At 56.5% G+C, this 25,245-nt stretch overlaps 1 protein-coding gene across 1 annotated transcript; it reads left to right on the forward strand.

The window, feature by feature from the left end:
- Window positions 1-595: 595 nt before the first annotated feature.
- Window positions 596-24,757, forward strand: TKT (transketolase). Its single transcript, XM_057705169.1, has 14 exons — window positions 596-855; window positions 10,086-10,203; window positions 11,070-11,183; window positions 12,019-12,116; window positions 15,926-16,117; window positions 17,630-17,748; window positions 19,192-19,385; window positions 20,123-20,287; window positions 21,500-21,656; window positions 21,754-21,884; window positions 22,457-22,540; window positions 22,648-22,741; window positions 23,641-23,763; window positions 24,470-24,757. The coding sequence occupies exons 1-14, from the start codon at window positions 749-751 to the stop codon at window positions 24,643-24,645; spliced, it is 1,872 nt and encodes a 623-aa protein (XP_057561152.1). The 5' UTR covers window positions 596-748; the 3' UTR covers window positions 24,646-24,757.
- Window positions 24,758-25,245: the final 488 nt, after the last annotated feature.

Consider the following 25,245-nt stretch of genomic DNA (forward strand, 5'->3'; position numbering starts at 1 on the left):
AGTTAACATAGCTGATATTATCTTTACTACTATTATGTATTCTCATGTTCATAACCCTTATCCCCCTACAAGGCCCCTCAAGCCCTGGGCTCCCGCTCTGGGGCTGGGGCTTGAAGAGGGGGTGTGTTTGCTAGGGCAGAGCCCAGCACCCGCCGGCCCTGTAACTTTCATTGACCTTGCCAGTTTCAGTTTGCTCATTTTTAAAAAGGGATTACCGACGAAGCCTCCCCTCTCAATTTCACTCAGGGCTTTGTGGAGGAAGGAAAGCGGTCTACAGTGAAGAGGCGAGTCAACAGGAGAACTCTGAGCCAGGCCTAGAACCTGAAGTTTTTATCACATTATTTGTGTGTGTGGTTAATCCCGGCAGGGTCCTGCCGCTTGACTCACAGGCGCCTGGCAGCCCGTAGCTGCCCCGCAGATTTCGGGGGAAGGAAAGAGGGACGGAGAGGTTAGGCGGGCGGACAGGACCGGGCTGCGTCCAGAGGCGCCCAGGCTCCCGGCGGCCTCAGTTTCCCTATCAGCGCCGGCGGGCTGGGGCGGGGCTGCCTCCGCGGGCCCGGGGGCGGGGCGGGGCGGGGCGACCTGGGGTGATGCCGGCGCCCCGCCCCTGCGGGCGGCTCCCGGGACTCTTAAGGCGCCCCCGCGCGGCGTCCGGCCTCGGCAGCTGCTTGCAGCTCCGCTGCGCTGCGTCTTCGCGTCCTCGTGCGCGTCCTCGGCCTCCGCACCCGCGCGTTCGCCCGGCCGCGCCATGGAGGCCTACCATAAGCCTGACCAGCAGAAGCTGCAGGCCCTGAAGGACACGGCTAACCGCCTGCGCATCAGCTCCATCCAGGCCACCACGGCGGCCGGCTCCGGGTGAGCGGGGGCGGGGGGCGGGGGCGCCGGGGCCGGGTCGTGCCGCATGGTGCCCCTGCGAGGGCGGCGGCCGGGGGCGCGGTCAGATGGCGGAGGGCGCGCCTCGCGGGGCCGGGCCGGAGGGGCCTTCCGCCACGCCGCGCCGCGCCGCGCGCGGCCCGGCTTCCGCTCCGTGAGGCCCGGCTCCCTGCGCGCCTCCGGCGGGCTGGGCCCCTCGTTCCCCGCTGCTCTGAGGGGCGGGGGCCTCTCGCCGGCCGTGCCGGGAAGGCCACCCTTAGTGCGCCCTCGCGGGGAGCCAGGCCTGGGCCTTGCCCTCTGCACGCGCGGTCCCTGGACCCTTTGCACCCTGGTAACTGGGAACGTCCCACCCACACGCGGGGAGAGCGAGGCTCGGAGTTTGTCAGTTGGCCGAGGTCGCACGCGGCGGGAGCTGGAACTTGAACCCGTGCTGCCCAACTGAAGAGCGCCTGTTTTAACCCTTCATCTTGCAGAGGAGCCTGGGGACCCGGCCTCTTCCCTACCTCAGACCACCCCTCCCCTTCTCACCTCACATTCCTGTTAAGAGTCATATTTCAGCCACCCTTGGCTTTGGAGCGGGTGTGCTGAGACTCCAGGGGAGTAGGAGTGGGGAGTGAGGAGGAAGGTGGCCACGTGGATGCAGAACCCTGGCGTCCCTTGTGAACGGAAGGTCTTAGATCTCCTCTGGGGTGGGGGCAGGAAGGGATGGGGTGGAGGAGGGGAGACTGGAAAGGCTAAGAGAACCTGGAACCCAGTCCCAGGGCCCTGGGGTGAACATGTAGGGCCAGGCTCCAGATGCACTTTCCCCAAGACAGGCCCATCCCCCCACGTTCTTTCCCGCCAGCCCTTCCGGCTCAGAAGGTTGAGAAAAGCTGTTGCCTCTCCCAAGGAACCTTCTCTGAAGGTGGCCAGTTGCAAGGACGGTAATGATAACTGGCCACTGTGCAGCCAGAGGCATCCGGGTGGGGTCAGTTGAGAGGGTCAGCTAGCGAGTCACTTCAGAGCCTGTTTCCCCCTCTGTAAAATGGGAACAACAGCAGCACCTACACACTGGGTGGCTTCAAGGATTCCAGTCCTTTGGGGCCTGGCATGAGGCTGCCCAGACAGCACGTGATGGGTTCACGAAATGATTTTGAGGTCTGGGTGGGGGATGGTTTCCAGGAACCTTCCCAGCCAAGTCTTCTCTTTAGAACAAAGATAAGATTCTAGCTTCTGGCTCATTTCATACAGGATATGTTTTTAATGAGTGAACCTTTTGACTCTCAGGGTAGGTAGCCACTCACCCTGTGTGCCTTTAAGACACTCAGTTCTCAGAAGGGATTAGACCTCTCCTGGCAGGCCATTGCCCTCCCACCAGTATCCCGTACCGCCCCCCCCCCCCCCCCCCATACACACACACTTTGGACCCTTTATCTCCACTGGGTTTATATCAGTCCTACCCCATTATGTGGGAGGGACCTGGCTTACTCTTGGTGCCCTCTCCCCCAGCCTGGCACACAGTAGGTCTGCACACCTATATTGCTTGGTGAGTACTATTGGGTCCCCTTCCCTTGACCATGTCAGGGGATCATTTGCCCTGCAGAACCTTGTTGAGCCCTGCTGTATGCTAGGAGCTGTCTAGCTAGATTCTTGGGGGTCTAGCTGGAGAGACACAGCATAGCATTACACTTTTGAGCATCTTACAGGTCTAGACAAAACCCGTAGACAATTACAGGGTTCCTGAGTGGCCAAATAGGTATCCCTGGTGTGACACAGGGCATCTTTTATTGCTAATAATGTCTTGTGGATTCTGAGAATAGCCCTATGAGACATGCTGTCGTGTCACATTTTATAGATGAAGAAAGTGAGGCTGAGTGTGTTAAGTGACTTGCTCAAGCTGGTCATTGGTGGCTGTTCCATGCTGTCCAATGAGGGGCTCACATTACCAGGAAGACTTCTTGGGCAGGCAGGCAGCACCAGGGCAGAAAATGGAGAGAAACTGGAAAGGGGAAGATCAGGCACAGTGATAGGGGATCTCAATTTGAAGGCCCTTGGAAAGAAGTGAAATAACATTTACAAGGGGTGGGGGGCTCCCAAAGGGAGCGTGTCCAGTGGGTCTCCTGGGTCTTTGTTACATAGTTAAACTCTGATTTCAATGGGGAAAAGATACTGGATTTGGCAACTGAGTTGTACCCAGGTTTACATTATAATGCCTTAAAGAGGAACTCGCTGCACTCAAAGTATCCATTTACAAAAAGAAAAAAAAAAGTGTAAGATACAGAGATTCCTGTGCATTGTAGGCATGTGTAAAAAAATACAGGAAAGGAATACTTAGAAAAAAACATGCCACAGGGCCAAAAAAAAAAGAAAAAGAAATACTTAGAAAAAACTTAATTTTTCAGAAGGAAGTAACATTACTATGCAACCTCTGTCACAAGAGATTTTGAAAGGCATGTGCCAAGAGGTCTGTGTGCAAAAAAAGAAAAAACAGTGAAGGAAGACTTGAACAGGGCTCCAGATGTTTGTTTTGAGGCCAGCTGTTCCCTCACGGCAGTGGGTGTGGTCCATCAAGTGAAGGCTCAGGTTTGAGGCCCTGGCGCTGTGCAGTCATGGCCAGAGTGACCATCCTGTCAGGTTGCCTCCTTTCTGGGGGAGCTTATACCCCCAGTGGTGAAACAGCACTTTGACCAAAGTCTTTTCATGGTCACTGCAGAGGCTGGACTGACACTGGATCAGTGAGGACCAGGCCGTGGGGTTCAGGATCCTGTTCTGACATCTCAGGTAGCTTTCCCCTTCCTGCACCATCACTGACCAAGTGATAGTGCACCTCACCAGGCCCAGGAAGTGAGGACACTGGCCTCTGTGTCAGGGGAGCTGAGGGACAGAGCCTGCACAGAGGGCTCATTGTGGCAGCACCCACAGCAGCTAGAGCTGCTCCAGGTCACCTCCCCCTCCCTCTGAGTGCTGGGAGAGCTGTGGCAGCCGTGGCAAGGGTCCAGCTCATCCAGGCTTTAAAAGATGAGACTCAATGGCCTTGTCAGAGGGGCCCTGCCTGCTGGGCTTGTGGTGGAGCTTTCTTAGTTCTCCCTAACCAGGCTAGACTGGCATTATCCAGACAGTGCTAAGTGTCAGCTGAGGATGCCATCAGAGTCAGGCCTGGATCTGGAGGCATGGGCTGTGCTTAGAAGTCCCCAGGGCTCTGACCCACAGTGTTGGGGCAGGTACTCGGGAACATAAGGTCTGGCCAGGCCTGGCTGGGGGGCGCAGGGAGACAGGAATCCAACACCAGCTGGGTTCTGAGTGGCTGTGCCCTTGTCAGAAAGACCATTCCCATCCCAGGGCCTCAGTTTCCCTATCTCTACAGGAGAAGTTCATAGATAAGTGGTTTTCAAACTGGGTTTTTTTAGGGGTAGGGCTGGGGGACCAGAATGAGCAAGTCACCTGCCATCTCCTATTTTGGGTTTCATGTCCTTGGAGTCCACGTGACCTTGAAGTGGCTGGAATTGCATCCCTACTACCCAGCTCTGGCACTTAGGGAGGCTTTGAGAGCTCAGAGGGCCCCTGTAGGTCCAGCCTCTCTGGGCAAAAAACTGCTGCCCCAGCCTGCTTCTCCATTTGGGCTGTCGTCACCCCGGTTGGCCCTGACTGAGGCAAGAAGCCCGTTGAGATTACCCCAGCAGCAGCATTTCCCAACTCTGTGTGAGGACACCTGGCTGTCCTGCAATGACTCTGTTCTTTGCCTCTGAACTCAGCAGAGCTGATGGGCATTGCTTCCTGAAGCTGGGAACCTGGTGCAGCCACCTGGTTAAGGTGTGAGATGTTCTCCTGGCTTCCCATGAGCTCATCACACTGTGGCTCCTGGACCACCAGCTCTGACCTCCCTGGACTTCGCCTCTTTAGGCAGGTCTGTTGTCACTAGAGCCCAGTTCCACAAAATCAGGAACTCCCTTATTGCTGCAGATGACAGCTACCTACCCTGGATGCTGGGTCCTTAGGCAGACTCTGCACTTTTGCCCTGAACAATCAGGTGACATCCACTTCATGAGGTGGGCTTGCGGGAGCTGGCGATACCCCCAGCATGTGGGTCTAGCTGGCAAGGGGCCTGCACTGTTTGGCCTTCTTGCTCAGAAGTCAGTTGCACCCATGGCCTGGCTGTAATCTCTTGAGGGCTGCACAACTGGGTAAGGGAGTGTGGCCACCCAAGTACTTCCTCTCCTGAGCTCTGAGCACCTTCTTCCTTTTAAAATCCAGCCTTTTACAGCTCTAGTGAGATATAATTTTCATATCATAACATTCTTAGGGTACAGTCCAGTGGCATTTAGTAAATTTATTATTTTGACAGTGATTTACAATAAGTTTTAGTGAATTTACCACTTCCCATTTTAACTCTTCTGGATATTTCATAAGAAATGGAATCCTACAGAATGAGGTCTTTGTGGATCTGGCTTTTCTCACTTAGCACAGTGTTTGGAAGGTCATTACGTTGTAGCATGAATTAGTACTTCTTTTTATTGCTGAATAGTCAGTCCATTGCTTGGATATACTACATTTTGTTTATCCATTCTTCACTTTCTCTTAGCATTTTGCTTTTCTCCTAGCTCTTCTTGACCTTGGGCAAGCCACTTCCCTTCTGTGGACCTTAGTGGTCCCATCTTCAAAATGAGGAGGTTAGACTTCATATCTGATATTTTTCTGTTTGTTTTTTGTTTGATTTTTTGTTTGTTTTTTTAAGCTCTGTATTGGAATATAATTGCTTTACACTGTTGTGCCAGTTTTTGCTGTACAACAAAGTGAATCAGCTGTATTTATACATATAATATCTGATATTTTTAGAGCTCATATTTACTGAGCAAGTACCGTTTTCCTATGCACCTTGCCAAGCTCTTTACACATACACACTACCTTATTCAGTCAGATTCTGCTACTATCTCCATTTTACACTGAGGAAACTGAGGCTCAGAGAGGTCACATCCCTAGGGTCTTGGAGCCAGGATACATCATTTATTTGTGTGCTCTTTGTGCCATATGTTATTCCGGCTGGAGGATACAACAGTGAAAAGGCTCAAACTCCCTGCCCTCCTGGAGCTGGAGTTGCACCTAAGAGGATAGACAGGCAACAGATAGCCACATAATTTCAGTTGGCGACAAGTGTGAGTAAGGGGGAAAAAGGTTTTGTTTGGTTTTTGGTTTTTGGCCATGTCACACAGCGTGCAGGATCTTAGTTCCCTGAGCCGCCTGCAGTGGAAGCGCAGAGTCTTAACCAGTGGACCACCAGGGAAGTCCTGAAGAAGGTATTTTATGTAGCGTGGTCAGGGAGGGCTTCTTGGAGGAAGTGGTGTGGAGCATAGCTCTGTTCCTTCACAATCTGAGGTATGGAGGCAATCTCTCCAGGCAGGAGCCAGCCCACATGTTTCTAGGAACGGGAAGAACAAGATTGGCTTCTGTCCTGGCATCCTGAGATTCTCTTGCCTGAGTATTTTTTTTTCTTTTAATAAATGTATACTTAAAAAAGAATATAAATGATGTACATGTTATGAATAATGAACCTAGGTGTACCTGTCACCAGGCTTAAGAACTAGGATGTTATAGCGCTTTAGAACCTGATGGGTGTCCCTCCCTCCTTGTATGAGGAGGGTTTCCCCCACAAAGAACTATACACTGAGTTTTACATTTTATTGTTTTCCTTATAGTTTGTATGAATTCGTAAACAGGATGGTCTTCCCTGCTGTCGAGATCTGTCTGCAGTGTGCTTTGTTCACATGTCACATTTGTGAGATCTTGTTGAGGTTGGTGCGTAGTTTTCCATTATAGGAATATATTGTTGGTAAACATCCTCCTGATGGACACGTGGGTGGTTTTCAGGTCTCCGTCACTGCACACTTTGCTGCGGGTGTGGTGCTAGGAGTGGAGTTGCTGGGTCTTAGGGAATGTGCATTTGCAGCCGTCAGTTTGGTTTTTTAATAGTTAAAAGGTTACTCAGGTTCTCTGTTTCTTCTTGAGCCAGGTTTGGTAAATTGTTTTCTTCCTAGATATTTTCCTCTTTCCAAATTTATTTGTATCAGGTTGTTTGGAGTATTTTATCATCTCTTCTTATGCTCCTGTTTCCACTTCTAGCCCTTTTCTTTTTCGGGATCCTGCCTTATCAGAAGTTGGCTGGAACTTTAGTCTTTTTTTTTTTTCTTTTTTGAAGAGCTAACTCTTGGCTTCGATTTTTAAAAATTGTACATTTGCTTCCTATTTCATGAATTTCTGATTTTTATCTTTCTACTGTCTTTGAGCTCACTGCATGTTTTTACTTTTTAGGTTGGACCTTAACTGTTGGTTTTCAACTCATATTTCTTACTTCTTCCTTCAGGTACTTATTTCTTCTTCATAACCGTTTATTGTTCTTTGTGTTAAGCGTCGGAGAGGCTGTTGCAGTGCTCACTTCCCTGGTTTGTTTATTTGTTAAGGCCTTGAGGCACGTGTATGGCATCTGTAGGGTGAGGGGAAGGGCCGTCTTATGGCAGCTGGCACCATTATCTCTTGATAATGGAGAGGAGCCCAGCCACATGAGTAAGGGATCTTCTCTGCACTTTTTCTGCAGGGAAACCTGTGAGCAGGCAGAGTGAGTACTAAAGGGGGGGGAGGGGGGTGTTGCACGTCTGGAAGAATGTGTGTTCTCCTGGGGGTGGGGGCCTTGGGGAGACGTGCTTAGGCCCAACTCTAAGGCCTCAGCACCACCTTCATAGGTTGAACTAATTGGGAATAAGTGGGCAGGTTTTAGAACAAATTTGTAACCCCCATGCATCGCAAAGAGTTACGTAGTAAAGTTCCCTGCAGCCTCCCACCCTGCCCCACCCCTCCCTGCCTCTAGCCAGTCTGCATTCGTGGGGATGTCCTGTGGAGCACCCACAGTTGTCCCCCCAGGGCAGGCTGGGGTTGCAGGAGAAGCTCAGGCCCTCAGGCCACAGACTCTGTACACTGAAGTTCCTCTAGTAGGTCGAGCCTCAGAGTAACTGTCTCCCATATATTCTGCACTTCATAGTTTGTAGAGCCCCACCTCGACCCTCAGCTCATTTCTTGCCTCCTGCCTGCCAGCAGAAGGGTCAAGGTCAGCCGAGGGTCGCGGGCCCAACCTGCAGATGAGGAGTTGGAGGCACTGAGAAGTGTAGCATCTGGTCTTCTAGCAGATGGTGGTGGCTGATGGTGACCTGGGCACTTTGAGTGCAGACCCCTGGACTTCACACAACACCCCATTTATAAGTGAGGAAGCTGAGCCTCAGGGAAGTAAAGCATGTGCTAAAGTCACCATCTTGAGTGGCCCATATCCCCACCCTGGGACACCTCGCAGAGGGAGTTCCCTGAAAGCTCTGGGTGGGGTGGGGCAGATACCCAGCCCCCAAGGATCCCTTATTCTGTATATTTTCATTGGGCAGGTATGAAGGTAGGGCCAGCAGTATGTCCAGGTTATAGACTTCGGAGGAAATAAAATATTGTAGGCTCAACCCCCGTGGGCCTTGCAAGGAAGAGTTAAAATCAACTACTTTTCAACTTCTGGCATCTCTTCATGGGTGACCTCCCTCCCTCCACATCAGCTCTGCCCAGGCCGGGCACACTTCCACCGTGTGCAGAAAGTGCTTGTGCAGCAGCCCCTTCCTGGGAGCCACCGGGTGGGCGGGGCAGGCTGAGCCCCTGTCCTGTACCTGCCTTCTTCCTCTTAGAGCAGTTTGGCCTGCTGTCCACCCACATCCTTCCCCTGCTGTTCTCCTAACAGGGTCATGAGTTTTGAAACAGGGTTCCTCAGGGATGGGGCTGCCCGAGGAGGGGAAGGGCAGGAGGTCAGCCTGGCCGGTGCTGACTGGGGTGTTCCCTAGCTGAATTCTGCACTAGGGACAAGGGAGTTGGGTTCCTGTCAGGCAGGGAAAGGTTTCTCGTTCACATTTGCTCACCTCCCTCTTTCAGGTCTAGTGTCTTTCCCCATGACCAGGAGTTCATAGAAATGGTTAAGTATAAGTTGATTGTGTGCTGGGAACGTGGGTACTAAAACAGCATGGACAGTTCCAGATTTCTCTACTAATGTGTCTGCTCTGGGAGTGACTCACCCCTAACCCGTGTGGGGAGCCGGCTGGCAGGGAGGAGGGAGGCCCACGTGAACTCCAGATGGTGCATGTGCCCTTGGGTTTGGCAGTGGGCATGTTTCAGTGTGAAGGGCCTCAGAGCCCCGGCAGAGGGCTGCGCTGAGCGGCATGGAGGGGGCAGCTGGGAGGCGCGTGCCCTGAGGCTGACGTTGTAATCAAACCGTGGACCAGAGGGCTTCAGGAATTACAGCATGTCCTGCCAGGAACCCCCGTCTCCACTCCTGGGGGCTGGGGCTGAATCGCTCAAGTGGGTCCTAAGAAACCTGAATAAGTCATGTGTCTAAGACCTAAATCCTTGTACTTTCTCTGGGTAAGTCCTTTGCCCAGTAGCCATTCAACTAACTGTGCAGTGAATAGAAAAAGGGAGACCCCTTGACCCCCGCACTCCAGGCCTGGAAGGGTGGGCTCTTCTTGCTGTTGTCAGCCCCACCCCAGTCCTTGTCTCAGGCAGAAGGAATTTTTATTTTGTTCAGGATTGTAGCCTTTGTAGAAGATAAGAGGTTGCTTTACCTTTTAAATTCTGTGCGAAAGCATGGCTTCCGGTGGCTATACCAGCCCTCAGAAGGCCCATTAAAAGGCTGCTGAGTACGTAGCCCAGGGATGCTCTTGGAGAGCCCAAAGCCCCAGTTTTCATTCTACCAACCCTGTGGGTGGAGGCTGCGGAGAGCCTCGGTCCTCTAGCCCCTGCCCATGGCCATGGGAGGCCCAGCACGCCTGGGGGCCTGGGAGGCCAAATCGCCCCGACACGTGGGCAGAGTCCTGGGCTGTCCCCTGGGACTTCACTCACTGGCCATAGAGGGGCCACCGCGGTCTCCTGGACCCCTCCACCTTTCTTACTCTAATCCAGCCCTGGAATCCTTCAATCACTACGACTCTTAAGGGTCCAGACCGTCGGCCCCGGGGAGGGTACAGCCCCCGTGCGGCCAGCAGTGGCCTCCTTGAGACCCCGTGCGGCCCTCCCAGGAGGGAAGAGCACGTGACTGTCTGACGGGCCAGGCTGGTGACTCCTTGGGAGCTGCACGCCCAGGTCCCTGTTTGTGGGCGTGGGGTGAGCCCTGGAGCTCAGGGGTCCAGGGCCGTGATGCGTGTGTCCGTCTCTCTCCTGGGCCGCAGCCACCCCACATCATGCTGCAGCGCCGCCGAGATCATGGCTGTCCTCTTTTTCCACGCCATGCGCTACAAGGCCATGGATCCCCGGAACCCGCACAACGACCGCTTTGTGCTCTCCAAGGTAAGAGGCCAGCCCGCTGCCCTTCACCTGGCGCGGGGAGGGCCCTGGCACGGTGGGAAGGGGATCTCCCTCCCTGGTGTGAGCCCAGCCCCTCACCGCTCTTCGCCACCCTTCCCCACTTGGGCTCCTTCTCCACCTGCGCTGCCCGGCCTGGCCCGGCCCTGCCCTCGGTGTCTTGCTCTGTGCTGACCCAGTTGGTAAGCTTAACCCCAAGCTAAGGAATAAACGACTGAATGAGTAGGTAGGGGATAATGGAAATAATCTTGGTGTTCCACGCGTGTTTGGTGTTGACAGGCAGGGCTGGAGTCCAAGTCCGGGGCACGGCTCTGTGGCTTCCTGCACATGTCTCTGCTGTGCCAGTACCTGGGCCACGCGCTCTCCCTCAGGGGTGGTGGTGCCCTGCAGAAGGTTTGGGACGGGGCACGCGGACACCCCACCACCACGCCCCACCCCGGCCCCGCAGGAGAAGCACAGCCACAGACCATGCCGTGAACCTCCGAAATCCACCTGTACCCAGGCCTGGCTCCGTGGCCTCTGGTCTCTCGGGGCAGGCTTGAGAGCTTAGAAGTCTGTCCAAGTTGGCTCACAGGCCGAACCCAGGGATTAGGGCGGCCGGCTGCCTGCTGGGGTTTTGGCCTCAGCGGCCTCACAGCTGTGCTCCCCCTGCACCTGTTCTAGGGCCCGCTCGGCCTCGGCTGTGGGAACCTCGGGCTGGAGAGGGCTGAAAGGAGGGGAAGTGGCCTTCCCTTGCTTCCTTCCCTGAAAGGAATACCCTAGCGGGCAGGCTCGGCCAGGCCCCGGGTTTCGGGGCGTGGCGGGAACAGCTCCTCATCTGACGCCCCCTCCCCGTCACGCATCCCCTGCAGGGCCACGCAGCGCCCATCCTGTATGCCGTCTGGGCTGAAGCCGGCTTCCTGCCCGAGGCAGAGCTGCTGAACCTGAGAAAGATCAGCTCCGACTTGGACGGGCACCCTGTCCCAGTAAGTGCACCCTACCGGGAGCCTCGCCAGGCCTCTGCCTCCACTTCCTGTTTCTCAAGGCAGGCAGGGAGAGGGCAGGGCACCCACTGAGGAGCCGAGAGTGCTGGAGGGTGGAGGAGAGCATTCACGTGAGGAAGGAAGAAGCAGGTGTTTGGGGGGTGTGCTCTGTTCACCCCAAGCTGGTGCTGAGGGGCGAGACCTTTAAGGTCCCAGCCCGGGGCGCTCTGGGTCGACTGCAGGGAGGGAGGGCCCTCCCCCTCCCCCCTCCCTTCCCCCTCCCCCCTCAAGCAGCAAACACCAGCTTCCCTCCCCCGCTGGGCCTCCCTGGCTACTTAGACAGCTTGAGAGAAGAGGTTCACCAGGGAGTCTCTAAGGGAGTCGCAGCAGGATGCTGGTGACGCCCGGGGAAGGGACCTGGTGTGCTCCTCAGGGCGCCGCAAATGTTTGGAGTTCAGGGGGTTCCCATGAAAGCTGTCACACCGCATCTGGGACCCCCTAGGGCCAAATACTCAGTTTGTCATGAATTCTCCCAACCACTTCACCAGGTGGATAATATGGGCTCTATTTACAGATGAGGGACCCAAGGCCCGCAGAGAGTCGGTCGGTGGCCCGAGGTCACACCGCGGCCCGCGGGCTGAGCTGGTATCTGAACCACACCCACAGTTACTGCTGCGAGGGAGTAATGAGAAGTCACACTCAGCCTCCTGCACACCTGCCTGCACCCAGGGTCTGGGTCGGGTGTGGCCCCGGGGCGTCCAAGGCCACAGGGCCAGAACCCTGGGAGGCACTTCTGGGAAACATTGCCTGGGGTAACTGTCGCCCTCTGTCATGACAGAAACAAGCTTTCACTGACGTGGCCACTGGCTCCCTTGGCCAAGGCCTCGGAGCCGCTTGTGGGATGGCCTACACGGGCAAATACTTCGACAAAGCCAGGTAACACCCCCGCTCCCCACCCCCGCAGTGACGGTTTTGGGAGGGGTCCTGGTGGCCCAGCTTCTCACCGCCCCCAGGCACCTCCTTGCCTGACCCGGGGCTGGTTAGGAACTGAGTAACTAACCGTGCGTGTGTGGCATGAGGCTCGTACCAGGACCAGCTCCCTTTTCAGATGAGGAAATAAGCTCAAAGGAGTGAAGGGACCTGCGCAGAGTCCCTGGATGGTGACCGGCAGGGTCCGGTTTGCGTCGAGGGCCAGAGTGCTTTGGCTTCTGAGTTCCCGTGTTGCCCCCAAGCCCAGCGCCTGGACCCTGGACGTCTAAGGAGGCCCCAGCCACCAGTGCCTGACGAGGTGCCGAGAACCCAGGCTCAAGTCACTCACTTTTACCTTGGGAGAGGAGAAAATGGGGTGTTCGGGGGTGGGGGGTTCTGGGCCTCCCTGAGCCCCACCTGTCAGCCAGGGAAGAGATTAGCACTGGAGAGATGGACTTGTGGGAGGTGAGCAGCCTGGTCAGAGGGGTTTGCTGCTGCAGCATTGGGCAGTTTGGAGGAGACCCCCCTCGAAGCAGGTTTCAGCTACAAGGTTGTCCACCGTGGCCTGCAGACAGGTCTCTGTTGCAGAGGGGAGGAGTGTTGGCTACAGGCTGTCAAGGTGGTTTCTTCATTCCTTTACCGTTTGGGGCCCTGTATTCTGTGCTCTCTAGGGTTTCATCTTGGTAAGCCCATGGGCTGGGTAGTGACGTGGTTACAGCTATTCCTCTCACAGATGGGGAAACTGAAGTAAGACGTTTGCCTTGTGGTGGAGGCAGGATTTGAACCCAGGATGTGCATCCAGAGTCCATATTCAGGGGCCTGAGGGAAGCACAGGAGGCTCGGGGAGCCCTGTCAGTGGGCAGCTTCCCAGAGCAGAGGCCGAGGGCGCCTGGCCTGCAGGTGGCAGGTGGCTACGGGGAGCCTGGCTGGATGTTACACCCCAGTGAGCACCTACTGTGTGCAGGGGAAGCGCCTGAGACAGCTCTCCTGGAGGTAGGTTGTGGCTGTGAGGCCTTCTAGACCCAGGCCAGTGATACCCGACAGCAGAGCCTCCCAGGCTGGGTCTGGGGCCAGGCTCAGCTACACCCAGAAGTGATTCACCATGAAGTGAAGAAAGTCACAAAGAATGGGATGTGTGTTTAAGAGTATTTTATTTGGCACAGAACCAGAGCTGTGAGTTAATTATTCTCTACAGTTGCTTGAAATAATTCCTCGTGAAGGGTCATTTCCTGACCCTAACATAATGGAAAAAGCCATTGTAGGGAGAAGGGGTTTAGCTGGCTTCTCAGTGGCCAGGGTTGGCTAAGGCCAAGGGGTCAAGGGAATTATCAGGTTGTGCTAGCTGCCAGAGGTCCTGATAGAGCAGATCCAGCCTCCAGTAAGGTCTGTCCAGCCATCAACCAGGAACACACATCCAATTGGCTCTTTTCCATTTCTCTATCTCTCTCTCTCTTTTTTTTTTTTTGGCCACACTGCGTGGCTTGTGGGATCTCAGTTTCCCAACCAGGAATTGAACCCAGAAATCCCCATTTCTCTTTTAAATAATTTTATTATAAAATGCGTACTAATCTGAAAATAGAAATGCATTAAAAAGAAACAAGGGACTTCCCTGGTGGTCCAGTGGTTAAGACTCCACGCTTCCAATGCACGGACATGGGCTCAGTGGCCTGGTCAGGGAACTGAGGTCCCACATACCATGTGACGCGGCCAGAAAGAAAGAAATGAATGTTTTCCTCCGTCTTAACCACCTCCCCCATTTCAGTGTCGCTTAACAGTGTATCCTGTTTCCTCCACATTATTGTGAGAAGAAACTTACACATTTATAATCCTAATATTTATACAATTTTACCTAATACTTTTTAGAAAAATCTGAACACTTTCTCGCACCCTGTCAAGAGCTAGTTTTAATGACTGGATATTGTTCTGTTTTATGGGGATGCTGTAATGCATTTAGACCGTCATCTGTCTTTGGATATTTGAGGTGGTTTCCCAACTCCTGCAACAAACGTTGGTCCTCTCGTTAGGGTCTCTTCTTTTCATGGTGGTTCAGGGCTGTGGGCATTTGTGGCCTCCACCCCAAATCTAACAGCTTCAGGCAATACACAGCCTCAGGGTTAGCCCTGGCTTCTGCAGGGCCCCTTTTCCTGTTCACAAGCACCCCCAGTGTCTCCCCAGGGTGCCCTTCTGACCTGAGTCTGAGGCTATGCTGAGACTCCACTTTTGGCCCCCGCTCAAATTCCTTGGAAGTGCGTGTGGGGTTGGGAAGGCAGCCAGTCTGCTTCCCTGGAATCTCTTTCCGGGGAAGCTGGGTTTCCTACAAGCCTCTCTGGCTTAGCCCCATCCGGCTGGTCACTTTGGGGAGCTCCCGTGCCAGACCCCACCCCTACAGTGTCTTTGGGCCCCCTTGAAGCCGGCAGGACCCAGCTTCAGATACACCTCTGTGAGTGGGTGCTGGGTCCTTCTGTGCCTGGTGGGGGAACCAGCGGCCTGGCCTGCTGGCGGCCACAGAAGGGAAGGTGGCAGGCCTGGCATGGCACGGGGAGGATGCAGGAGCCCTCCCTGACTGGAGGCCTGTGGGGGTGCTGAGTCATGCTGATGGTACCACAGCCGTCCCCGCCTCTTCTTCAGCTCCTCCTGCCTTGGCCCTGCACCAAGGAGGCCTGGAGGCCCGACTGGCTCAGCAGCAGGGCAGCTGTGCCCTCTCCGAGCCATCCAGGCACCAGCCTCACTCCCCGGGGTCACACAGCTGGACGCTGGGCAGGATCTCCGGGTCCCGCCGCTCCTCCCGCTGCGTGTGATCCTAGTCAGCAAGGACTGGACAGTCTGGGCTGGGCCTGTCTGAATCCTCTCTCAGCTGCTCCCCAACTGCATGATCTTCAGACAGGTCCCTTGACCTTTGAGCCTGTGTCCTTGTCTGTGTGGTTTTTTTGGAGAGTAACAACTGCACTTACCTTCTTGAGAGGGTGACTCAGTGCTAAGCAGAGTTGGTGGGTTGGGGGTTGGGGTCAAGGTCCCTGAACTGGCCTCCCTGCCTCCAGCCTCACCCCTTGGCTGCACCCTCCCCGGCCAGGGAAGGTTGTTCCTGGGTGATTTATCCCAACCTCATGGCTCTTTTTACCGTGTCACACTGCCTTTGGAACAGTCACGGCTGCCTGTGTTGAGGGCCGGAGATGGACCCTGGGTGGAGAAAGCCTAGGCCCAGCTCTAGTCTTGGGCAAAACCCAGCCCCAAAACTCTGGGAGGAGCCCATCCTAGTCCGCCCCCGCCCCCGCCGTGACCCCGGCCGCCTCGTGAGTGCTCTTGTTCACCGGAAGCCCCCTCTCGGATGCTGCCTGGTGTGCGCCACAGATGGCCTCCCCAGCCCAGCTCCCCTGAGCAGAAAGGTCCCCGTCCCTCTGGCCCGCCCCGCGAGTCCCCGGGCTGCCCCAGCCGCCCTGGACCGTGGTGGGGCAGAGAGGCGTGGGTGCACCCCTGCAGCAGGCGGCTCAAGGCCCTCCCAGCCAGCGTGAGTCGGTAGCCCCTGGGAAGCTCACTGTTTTCTTCGTGCCCTAACAGCCCCTGATTCTCTGGATCTTACCGGCCAGACTGCAGTCTGGAGCTCTGTTGCTTGGCAGCTGGTCCTCCTTTCTGGAGCTCCCGACAGCTTCCTTCACAGCCCCTTCCTCACTGGGTGTGGACTTGGGGTGGTCACCGCTGTTGCATGTCCCAGAGGGAAAGGCCAGGGGCACGTGGGCCAGGGGAGAGGGGCCAGCCTCTAACCCACCCGCCATCCGCAGCTACCGCGTCTATTGCTTGCTGGGAGACGGGGAGCTGTCAGAGGGCTCCGTGTGGGAGGCCATGGCCTTCGCGAGCATCTACAAGCTGGACAACCTCGTCGCCATTCTTGATATCAACCGCCTGGGCCAGAGCGACCCCGCCCCGCTGCAGCACCAGATGGACGTCTACCAGAAGCGCTGCGAGGCCTTCGGGTACGTACGAGGCGGAGGCCTGAGCACCCTCATGGCAAGGGAAACCTCTGTGCCAGAAGCTCTGCAGGTGCAGGGGCTGAAGCCAGAAGTTAAGCGCCATCAAAAGAAGGTCTTCCTTCAGGCTCTGACTCACAGGGCATTTGGACCTAGAGTGGCCGTGCCCTGGCCAGTGCCGTGGACTTGTGGGCTGAGACCCAGCTCTGAGTTCTTTTGTTTGCACACTAGTGGTGCGGTGGCTCTCAGAGCTTTCACATAATGTGAGCTTACACATCCTCACCTTGCTCCTGGGTGAGGAGGCAGGAGGTGTGCAGTGTGGACCAGGCTCGCTCAGTGCATCAGTCCGCTGGTCACCCCCTGTGACCAGCCAGCCTGAGGAGGAGGAGCAGGCCCCTCTCCTAGGGAAGTGGGAGATAGGGTTTCCAGATTTTCCCCATGGGCCTTGGATGGTTGTGAGTTCAGGGTCACTTGTTACAAAACAGGGAGGTCCACCTGGATGGGTGTCACCAGAGGGGACCTCACCTTGATGTCCCTCCCCTGCTGCAGATACAAGCCACTGTGCAGCTGGGCTCTGAGGGCCCAGGGCCTCCAAGGCCACCCTTCATAGACGAGCCAATGACCAGAGGAGGTTGAGGTGGGGTCGCAGTACCCGATCACAGAACAGACACTGGGCTGTTATCTCTGAGTGACCCTATAGAGGGAGAAAGTGAAGAGAGGAAAGATTCTCTGTCGGACAGAGGAAGGAACAGAGCCATAAAATGCCTCAGGGATAGACCTCAAGGCCACATCAGGCTGGGGACTTGGAGCATAACCCTGGCAGCATCCTTGGGTCTGTGTCCATAACCTTGTGGCTAGGAAGCCAGATTCCTTAAGTCCTGGCTCCATCACTTAACTTGCTGTGTGACCTTGGGCAGGTTACTCCACCTTGAGTATGTCCGTTTACTTGTCTATAAAGTGGGGACAACAGCAGGTTTAAATGGGTTAATATGTGCTCAGCCCCGTGCCTACACAGAGTGGGCACTCGGTAAGTGTGAGCTGCTACTTCTATTTCTATTAATCTGCCAACAGAGCCCCCAAAGGGATTGTCTGAAAGAGAAAGCCTCCTCCCTCTGGATGTTTGACAACATGGCTTATTTTATACAAGTTTCCAGCATCTATGGAGTGATCTGATGTGTCCCTTAAAAATTCATCAAAAATCTAGTAGTAGATTCCAAACCCAGTGCATTGTCCCAAAAGCAGCTTTCAGTAGGAAATGAATAGCTCAGGAATGAGAGACAATAAGGGAACTAGGCTTTGCATTACTTAGGAGAGAGGAGGAACGTCTGTTCAAAGGCAAACACGAGGAAGTAAAACAACGTGAAAGGAGAAAATTAAACCCAAATTGGAAACAGGCAGGTTTGAGGCAGCTCCTCCAGCTCTCTTCCTGATCACAGCCGTGCCGTGGAGCGGGGGCAGGCCTTTCCCCGGGACCCTCCTCAGGGCCCTCACCGCTCACGCCCCCCCGTCTGTCCCCAGCTGGCATGCCGTTATCGTCGACGGACACAGCGTGGAGGAGTTGTGCAAGGCCTTCGGGCAGGTTAAGAACCAGCCAATGGCCGTCATTGCCAAGACCTTCAAGGGCCGAGGCATCACAGGTCTGTATGCGCGCGTCTCCCTCCACCCAGCACCCGGGACCCGGCCCTGCGGCTGACTGAAGAGGTGGAGGTTCGGGGAGCGTGCCTCTGAGAGCCTGTGTCTGGGGAAGAGCCAGTCCCTTGCTTCCTCAGCGGAGCGTGCCCAGTCGGGGGAAGGGGCAGCAGGAAACTCTGGGCAGTGTGGCTGAACTGGGATTTAGACCCTGGTCTGCGGGTCTCGACGGGGGGTCATGTACAGGCAGGAGAGGAGGGACGTAGGGAGGCCTGTGGGTAAGGAGAGAGGACACTTCCCTGGCTGGCATTTGCAGAGTGGCCTTGACAGCTCCGGCTGTCTGCCCTGAGCTGAAGGGCTGATGCAGGGAGCCCCAGGAGAGCCTGGGGAGACCTACATGCTCCCCTAGAAGGGGAGCAGGGTACCCCTCATGTAACGGAAAAGTGTTTTCAGAGGCCTGTGCAGGTGGGTGGCCCAGGAGGGTCTGGAAGGTGGTTCCTGCGCCCAACCTGAGAGCCACGCAGACACAGGTCCCTCCCTAACACCTAGCCGTGGGCGCCAGACCCGTGCTTGGGGCTGGGATGTCCCTTGCCCCTTGGGAAGACGGGGCTGGAAGTGGCCAGGCACTTGCCCAGGGATATCCGCACGGAAAGGGCTGGCTGCAGGCCCTAGGCTGGCTTCACTGTGCCACGTGCCCGGCTGTCCCCTTGCCCACCGGGGGTCTCATCCCCCTCTGCCTGCATGGACTTGAGGGTAAATGAGGACATGCACTACTATCTGGGAAGCGGTGTACAGCTCTGGGAGCCTTCTGGGCGAGGACTCTGGGGTACTGTCACGGCCTCCGTGTTGCGGACACGGGCCGCGGGGTGTGACCACCATGTGGGATCTGGAAACCTCACAGCTCCTGCAGGCTGCCTGGAAGGGTTAGTCCTTGGCTGTCCCCAGGCTATGGTAACATCTGAGGTGACCTCAGAGGGGGAGGATATTAAGCCTCACCGGTCCCCACGCAGCGAAGTGCCACGGCGGAGATGCACCTGGGGGCTAGAGCGCAGTCTGCTGCTCACCGATGCATAGGTGGCCTTGGCGGTGCTCACCCCGCCCGGGTCCTCAGCTTCCCCTCCCAACCCGTTCAACACACTGAGTGATTTCTACAGCAGACCCCACTCTGTGCAGGCTTGGGTTGGGGGGGGGTAACGCAGAGAACGAGATGGGGCGGCACGCCAGCCACACTCATCCACCCACGCGGGCCCACTCCCCCGGGAGCTCTGGACCACCGTGCTGCCACTCAGTGGGGGCCTGCCGCTGAGTGCTGGGCGCCATGGTCCTCTTTTCCTGGCCCCTGCGCTGGCGGCCTGCCCTGGCGTGGAGGGTCAGGCCTCCCGAGCAGCTTCCTGGTCCTCTGGGAGCCATCACCTTACCTGTCCCTCTGCCCTCCCACATTGTACCCACAGGGGTGGAAGATAAGGAGTCTTGGCATGGGAAGCCCCTCCCCCAAAACATGGCTGATCAGGTCATCCAGGAAATCTACAGCCAGATCCAGAGCAAAAAGAAGATTCTGGCGACTCCCCCGCAGGAGGACGCCCCCTCAGTGGACGTCACCAACATCCGCATGCCCACCCCGCCCAGCTACAAAGTTGGGGACAAGGTACTCAGTTGGGCCTCACTTTTCTGGACTGGCTGGGCTGGGGTGGGAATAGTTCTCTGGTTCCCTGAGGGTGGGACAAGGAAAGAGAAGAGAGATTAGGTTAGTTCAGGGTGAGGAGGAACCCTGAGATGTTACTCCTGCCAGTTCTTTCATGGGGACAGCCAGCTCTGAAATTATTTACATGCAGAGGCTCAGAGAGGGCAGGGGACTTGCCCCTAGTCACACAGCAAGCCACTGAGATCAAAGCTGACAGCTCTCAAGTCCTCCCCTCCCCTGTCCATCGTGGCCTTGGCCTGAGCTCAGGACTCCCCTGCATCTGTCCAGGCAAAGGCAGAGGCTAGTAGGCAGGCGTGCCCAGCTCTGGGCCTTCCGCAGTGTGGACCCATCGATACCGCCTGAGTCAGGCTTTCTGACTCCCAGGCCCTCAGTGTATTCTCATGCAGAGTGGGGTGAGTTCACAGGGTTGGGGACGTGGAGGTGTCAGGACATCTTTTGCAGCTCAGATGGTTCACAGCTGGGCATAAGGGGCTACAGCGATTCCCAAGACATTCTTTGTTTAGGTTCTCATTGGCAACCTTACAGGCGTTTCCACAGGGTCATATGCTGCTGGGCTTCCTTTTGCTGCCCCTATTTTTATCCTTTTCCTCCCGGGTGGAAGCCATGGCCCAGTGGCTGAGCAGGGGCTCCAGGCCACATGCCCCCGAAGGCACTCAGTCTTCCCACCCTCCTCCCTGCAGATAGCCACCCGCAAGGCCTACGGGCAGGCCCTGGCCAAGCTGGGCCACGCTAGCGACCGCATCATCGCCCTGGATGGGGACACCAAGAATTCTACCTTCTCAGAATTCTTCAAAAAGGAGCACCCAGACCGCTTCATCGAGTGCTACATTGCCGAGCAGAACATGGTGGGTGCAGCTGGGGTCTGAGGGGTGTGGGGGCAGGGCTGAAGCCCTCCTGCTCCCTTGAGCAGCTGTGTTGGCAGTGCCAGGTTCCTGCTAGGCCCCAGAAACAGGTAGGACCTAGCATGGACCCTTGACCTCAAGTAACTGGTTGGGGAGGGGTGTTGTGACACCCAGGGGCTGGGTGAGTGCAAACGGGGGAGCTGACCAAGGGCTGCTGCATGCAGGCCAGGCGCTGCGGTGGATGGTTTTTCCCTGGGGTAGATGCCCTCCATGTGGAAGGGCAGGCACAGCCAGCAGGCTGGACCTTAATGGGTCTAGCAGCCAAAGTCTGCTGAGCCCTTTTATGCTCAAGGCTCTGGCACTTGCCACCCTGTGGGATACAGAGGTGAGAGAACCTTGTGGACCCCTGCCATGCACATAGTTGGGTTAACAGCTCCTTGTCAGGAACTCTGGTCCTCAAGTAAGGAACAGTGCTTTGTCCTGTTTTTCAAAACATCTGCTCCTTCTGGCTGAGGAGCCCAGCCTGGCCTGCAGGCCCTTAGGAACCGGGAGCTTCCTCCCCCTGGAGGCCACCTGACTCTATTGCATCCAAAGTTCTTCCTCCAGCTGAACCTGAAGTTGTCGTTGGCTTCTGGCCTTGGCAGCTGTAGGGTCCAGACTAAACTGGCAGGGTGTGGAGGGTGTGGGGGCTGGTGAGGCCCCAGGTGCTGGGGAAGGAGGGCTCCTGTCAACTGGTGGGTTTCAGAGCTGTGGAGGTGGTGCCAGGTTGGAATCGATGCCTGTACTCAGTGCTTCTGGGCCAGGATTTGAGGCCTGGGGCCTCTAGGCCTACAGAGGGGTTGTGAGGGCTGGCCTCTGCAGAGGCCTTGGGGTGGCAGGGAGATGGTGGAGGGGACTTGCAGAGGCCTGGGAAGGATGGACCATCCACAGCCAAGCTTACCAGCCTGCTGTATGAAAGGGTTTGCTTGTTGCTAGAAAAGTATTCCCCAGGACAGTGATTTTAAGAGAACTTTTGAAATGGTTATTTTGACTCAAAGGAGTTTGGAAACAGAGTAGAGTCCGTAGATACACAGGACCACTTGTGTGGGAGGAGGAGAATTAAATGGTTACTAGGATGACAGAACTCCCACCTCCCAAGAGGGGGCCCCGAGGGGCCCTGGGCTCCCTGGCCACCCTCTGCCTCCTCAGGGCTGACACTACCCACTCTGCCCCCAGGTGAGCGTTGCCGTGGGCTGTGCCACACGTCACAGGACGGTGCCCTTCTGTAGCACCTTCGCAGCTTTCTTTACACGGGCCTTCGACCAGATTCGCATGGCGGCCATCTCCGAGAGCAACATCAACCTCTGCGGCTCCCACTGCGGCGTGTCCATCGGTGAGTGGAGCCAGGGTGCTTACTGGAACGGGCTGGGGCCAGAATTCCATTCCACACGTGGGGATCTTACTTCAGCCCATCCTTTCCCACACCCCAGGGGAAGATGGGCCCTCCCAGATGGCCCTGGAAGATCTGGCCATGTTTCGGTCTGTCCCCATGTCAACTGTCTTCTACCCAAGCGATGGGGTGTCTACGGAGAAGGCAGTGGAATTAGCAGCCAGTACAAAGGTGGGTCACACACCTGATCTTTCTTCAGCTGGCGGCTAGCTCTTCCCTGGAGGGGCCGGAGAGGAGGCTAGCACGCAGGCCCAGAGCTGCTCATTTGTTGCCCCGGAGTGGTGTCTCCTGACCTTGCGTTTCTGTCGTGGCTTTGAAGAGTTAGACCAGGAAAAAATGATATACACACCACCCTTCCTGCTGCATGGCAGGCATTGCTAATTGATCACCACACTCTTTCCCTACTGAGCATCCCGGCAGCCCCTGCCAGTCCGGCAGCTGACATCTGTCTGTCCCCCCTGAGTTGGATTCTCCAAGGCAGAAGGGACTGAGTCCTGACCACAGTGTCCCACCTGGTTCTTTCCTCTGTCTGAGGGCGGGGCCAAGCCACAGCGCTCGGGGTGCGGGGGCAGCCGTTCTTGGAGACCAGTCTACCTGATGGAGAAGTCATCTCCCACCTGGGGCTTGGGGCTGGCTCTCATGCAGGAGCATTTGGAGAGGCGCGCAGTGCAGAGGAAAGATTCTGGTCCTCGAGGTTGGATGTCCTACGCCTTGAAATCCTCAGTTATTCTGTTTCATTCCAGGGCATCTGCTTCATCCGGACCAGCCGCCCAGAAAACGCCATCATCTACAACAACAACGAGGATTTCCAAGTTGGACAAGCCAAGGTCAGTGTGGGTTATGGCCCAGTGAGGCCCCGTAGAGCGAGCCTGAGGTCAGGACGCACCCCAGGCCACCAGCCTCTCAGCCTCACTGGCCCCCATGTTGCCCCCAGGTGGTCCTGAAGAGCAAGGAGGACCAGGTGACTGTGATCGGGGCTGGGGTGACTCTGCACGAGGCCTTGGCCGCTGCTGACCTGCTGAAGAAAGGTAAGGAGGGCAGGACCCACAAAGTCTTAGATGGGGCGCTGACTGCAGACCAGGTCTGGAGTGAGAGGAAGAATCCCATCTACTTCAATTATGAGGCTATTAATAAAAGCCAGGCTTGGCGCACTTACTGTGTGCCCAGCATGGTGGCCAGATCAGCGGCCCTGGAGCCTGAATCTGCTTAGCTGGCCTATGTTACTCCGCATCCCTGTTCCTCATTTTCCCATCCACGATGGAGGTACTGTCACCCTCCCACGAGGCCGTCCTGAGGGTTTGATAAACATGACCTGGCATATTACCATGGCGAGCTCACACATGTTAGCTGTACGGAAGCCAGGCATTAGCCTCCCCTGCAGTAGAATCAACAGATTTCAGCCATGCTGAGCAAGCAGGCGGACGTGGGCGTCCTTAGGAAAATGACCTCAAATGTGAGTAGAAACTGATACGCAAAGAGGAGATGAAAGAGGCCCAGGCAGCTCTGAGGAGCTGGGGGGGGGGCCAGGGCAGGAGCAGGACGGGGAGGGTTTGACCCGTCCTCCTGACCTGACACGCTCCTGCCGGCAGCCACAGCCCCCCCCTCCCCCCACAAGCCCTCGCCGTACCGCGGGGCGGAGACTTGGAGGCCCTCTGGCCCCCCCTTTAGCTTCAAAGGCACCTGGGAGGTCGGAGGGACGTTCCCTGGCCGTCCAAAGGCTGAGATCCTGCAGCCCAGGGCGTGACGGGAGAGGGGGGGCACTCCTTGTCTTCCCTGAGACCAGCTGCCCCTGAATCAGGCCAGGGAGGCTCCCAGGGGTGGGTGCGGGGGACACGGGCATCGTGGGTCAACAGACGCGGGGGTGAGCCCCCTCCCAGGGTGCCCAGCTCCTTCCCCTCAGCCCGCCCCGCTGCTTCTCCCCTCACAGAGAAGATCAACATTCGCGTGTTGGACCCTTTCACCATCAAGCCCCTGGACAAGAAGCTCATTCTCGACAGTGCCCGTGCTACCAAGGGCAGGATCCTCACCGTGGAGGACCACTACTACGAAGGTGGGAGAGCCAGGGGCACACAGGTTGGGAGGGCTGGGGGCCCAGGGCTGGACCTGCTCCTTTATCCCAGCCCCAGGAGGGTAGCTGTGGCCCAAGAAACCCAGAGCAGCTGGGACTTGGCCTGTTAGTAGACCTTAGGCGTGGCCTGGGGACCGGTGAACTCAATGGCTGGAATGGCTCCTTGGATCCCTGCCTGACCCAGGAAGCCCACAGAGGGTTCTGGCCTTGCTGAGAAGAGCACACAGTGGTCATGTCCCTAAAGTACTTGAAAGTTAAGTCTGTTGCGCAGAATCAAACTGGGAAAGCAACACAAATTTCTGGCTTTCATGAGTTCTTCACAAAGCCATCCTCCACAAGTACACACTACCCTCTCCTCCAGGGCAGGCCCCAGGGGAATAGGTGAGCTTTGATCCTGAGGTCAAGTGCAAATGCTCGTCAGTGGATGACAGCTCTCAGAGGATGGTGTTAAAGATGATCCAGGGGCCATATTTGGGCTTATGAAAAAAAAATAAGCACTGCGATTAGTGATGTCTGCTCTGGCTACAGGTGTGGGGCAGGGTGATGTAGATGCCGTCCCGCCGTCCTTGGGGAAGGGAATAAACTCAGACTGATTCGGGGCCTGGGGGTGCAGCCAGGGGCTCCAGGGACCTGCCCGCTGCTCACCCTGAGGCTGCATCACCTGACTTGCCTCCCTTCCTTTGTCCAGGTGGCATAGGTGAGGCAGTGGCTTCGGCAGTAGTGGGCGAGCCTGGTGTCACTGTCACTCGCTTGGCTGTCAGCCAGGTGCCAAGAAGTGGGAAACCAGCGGAGCTGCTGAAGATGTTCGGCATTGACAGGGATGCCATCGTGCAAGCCGTGCGGGGCCTGCTCACCAAGGCCTAGGGCAGGCCGTGGGGTACAGCGTGAGAGTTCGTTCTACACATTCCGAAGATCCTGGCAAAGGTGTTTAAAGATGTCCTGAGAGGAGTCATAAATATGTTTTGAGAAAAATGAATTGGTTCCTGAAATGTTTTTTCTTTGATGTGAATGCAGCCAGTGCTGGTTCAGGAGAACAAGAGTGGAGGGAGGCAGGGAGGTTGGTGCATTTGGTTCTGAGCCAAGACCTGGGGAGGCCCAGCATCTGCCTTCCACCGTGGGAGCAGCTGCTGCTTCCCAAGCACCACCAGGTCCCCCCGCAACCTGCCTTCCAGCCCAGAGGCGGAAACTCACCCTCCGCGGGCCCGGTCCCAGGGGCCTAGGGAGCTGCCGCACAGTCTGAGGCCTGTGCTCAGCCGTCTCCTGGGGTAGGGAGGGCACTTGCTTATTGTTCCCAGCCCCTTCCCACGCCCTCTTAACCAGCAACCTCAGAGAAGCAGAGGGAAACAGGGTAGCCCCATCCCGGGGAAGAAAGTAGCTCTCAGGTTGGCATCAGAGCTGCAGGTGGCAGGAAAAACAAGACGCTCCCACCCAGCACCACAGACCAGCAGTCCTCAATTCCAAGTG

The sequence above is a fragment of the Hippopotamus amphibius genome, chromosome 13 (assembly GCF_030028045.1).
Source record: "Hippopotamus amphibius kiboko isolate mHipAmp2 chromosome 13, mHipAmp2.hap2, whole genome shotgun sequence".
NCBI lineage: Eukaryota > Metazoa > Chordata > Mammalia > Artiodactyla > Hippopotamidae > Hippopotamus > Hippopotamus amphibius.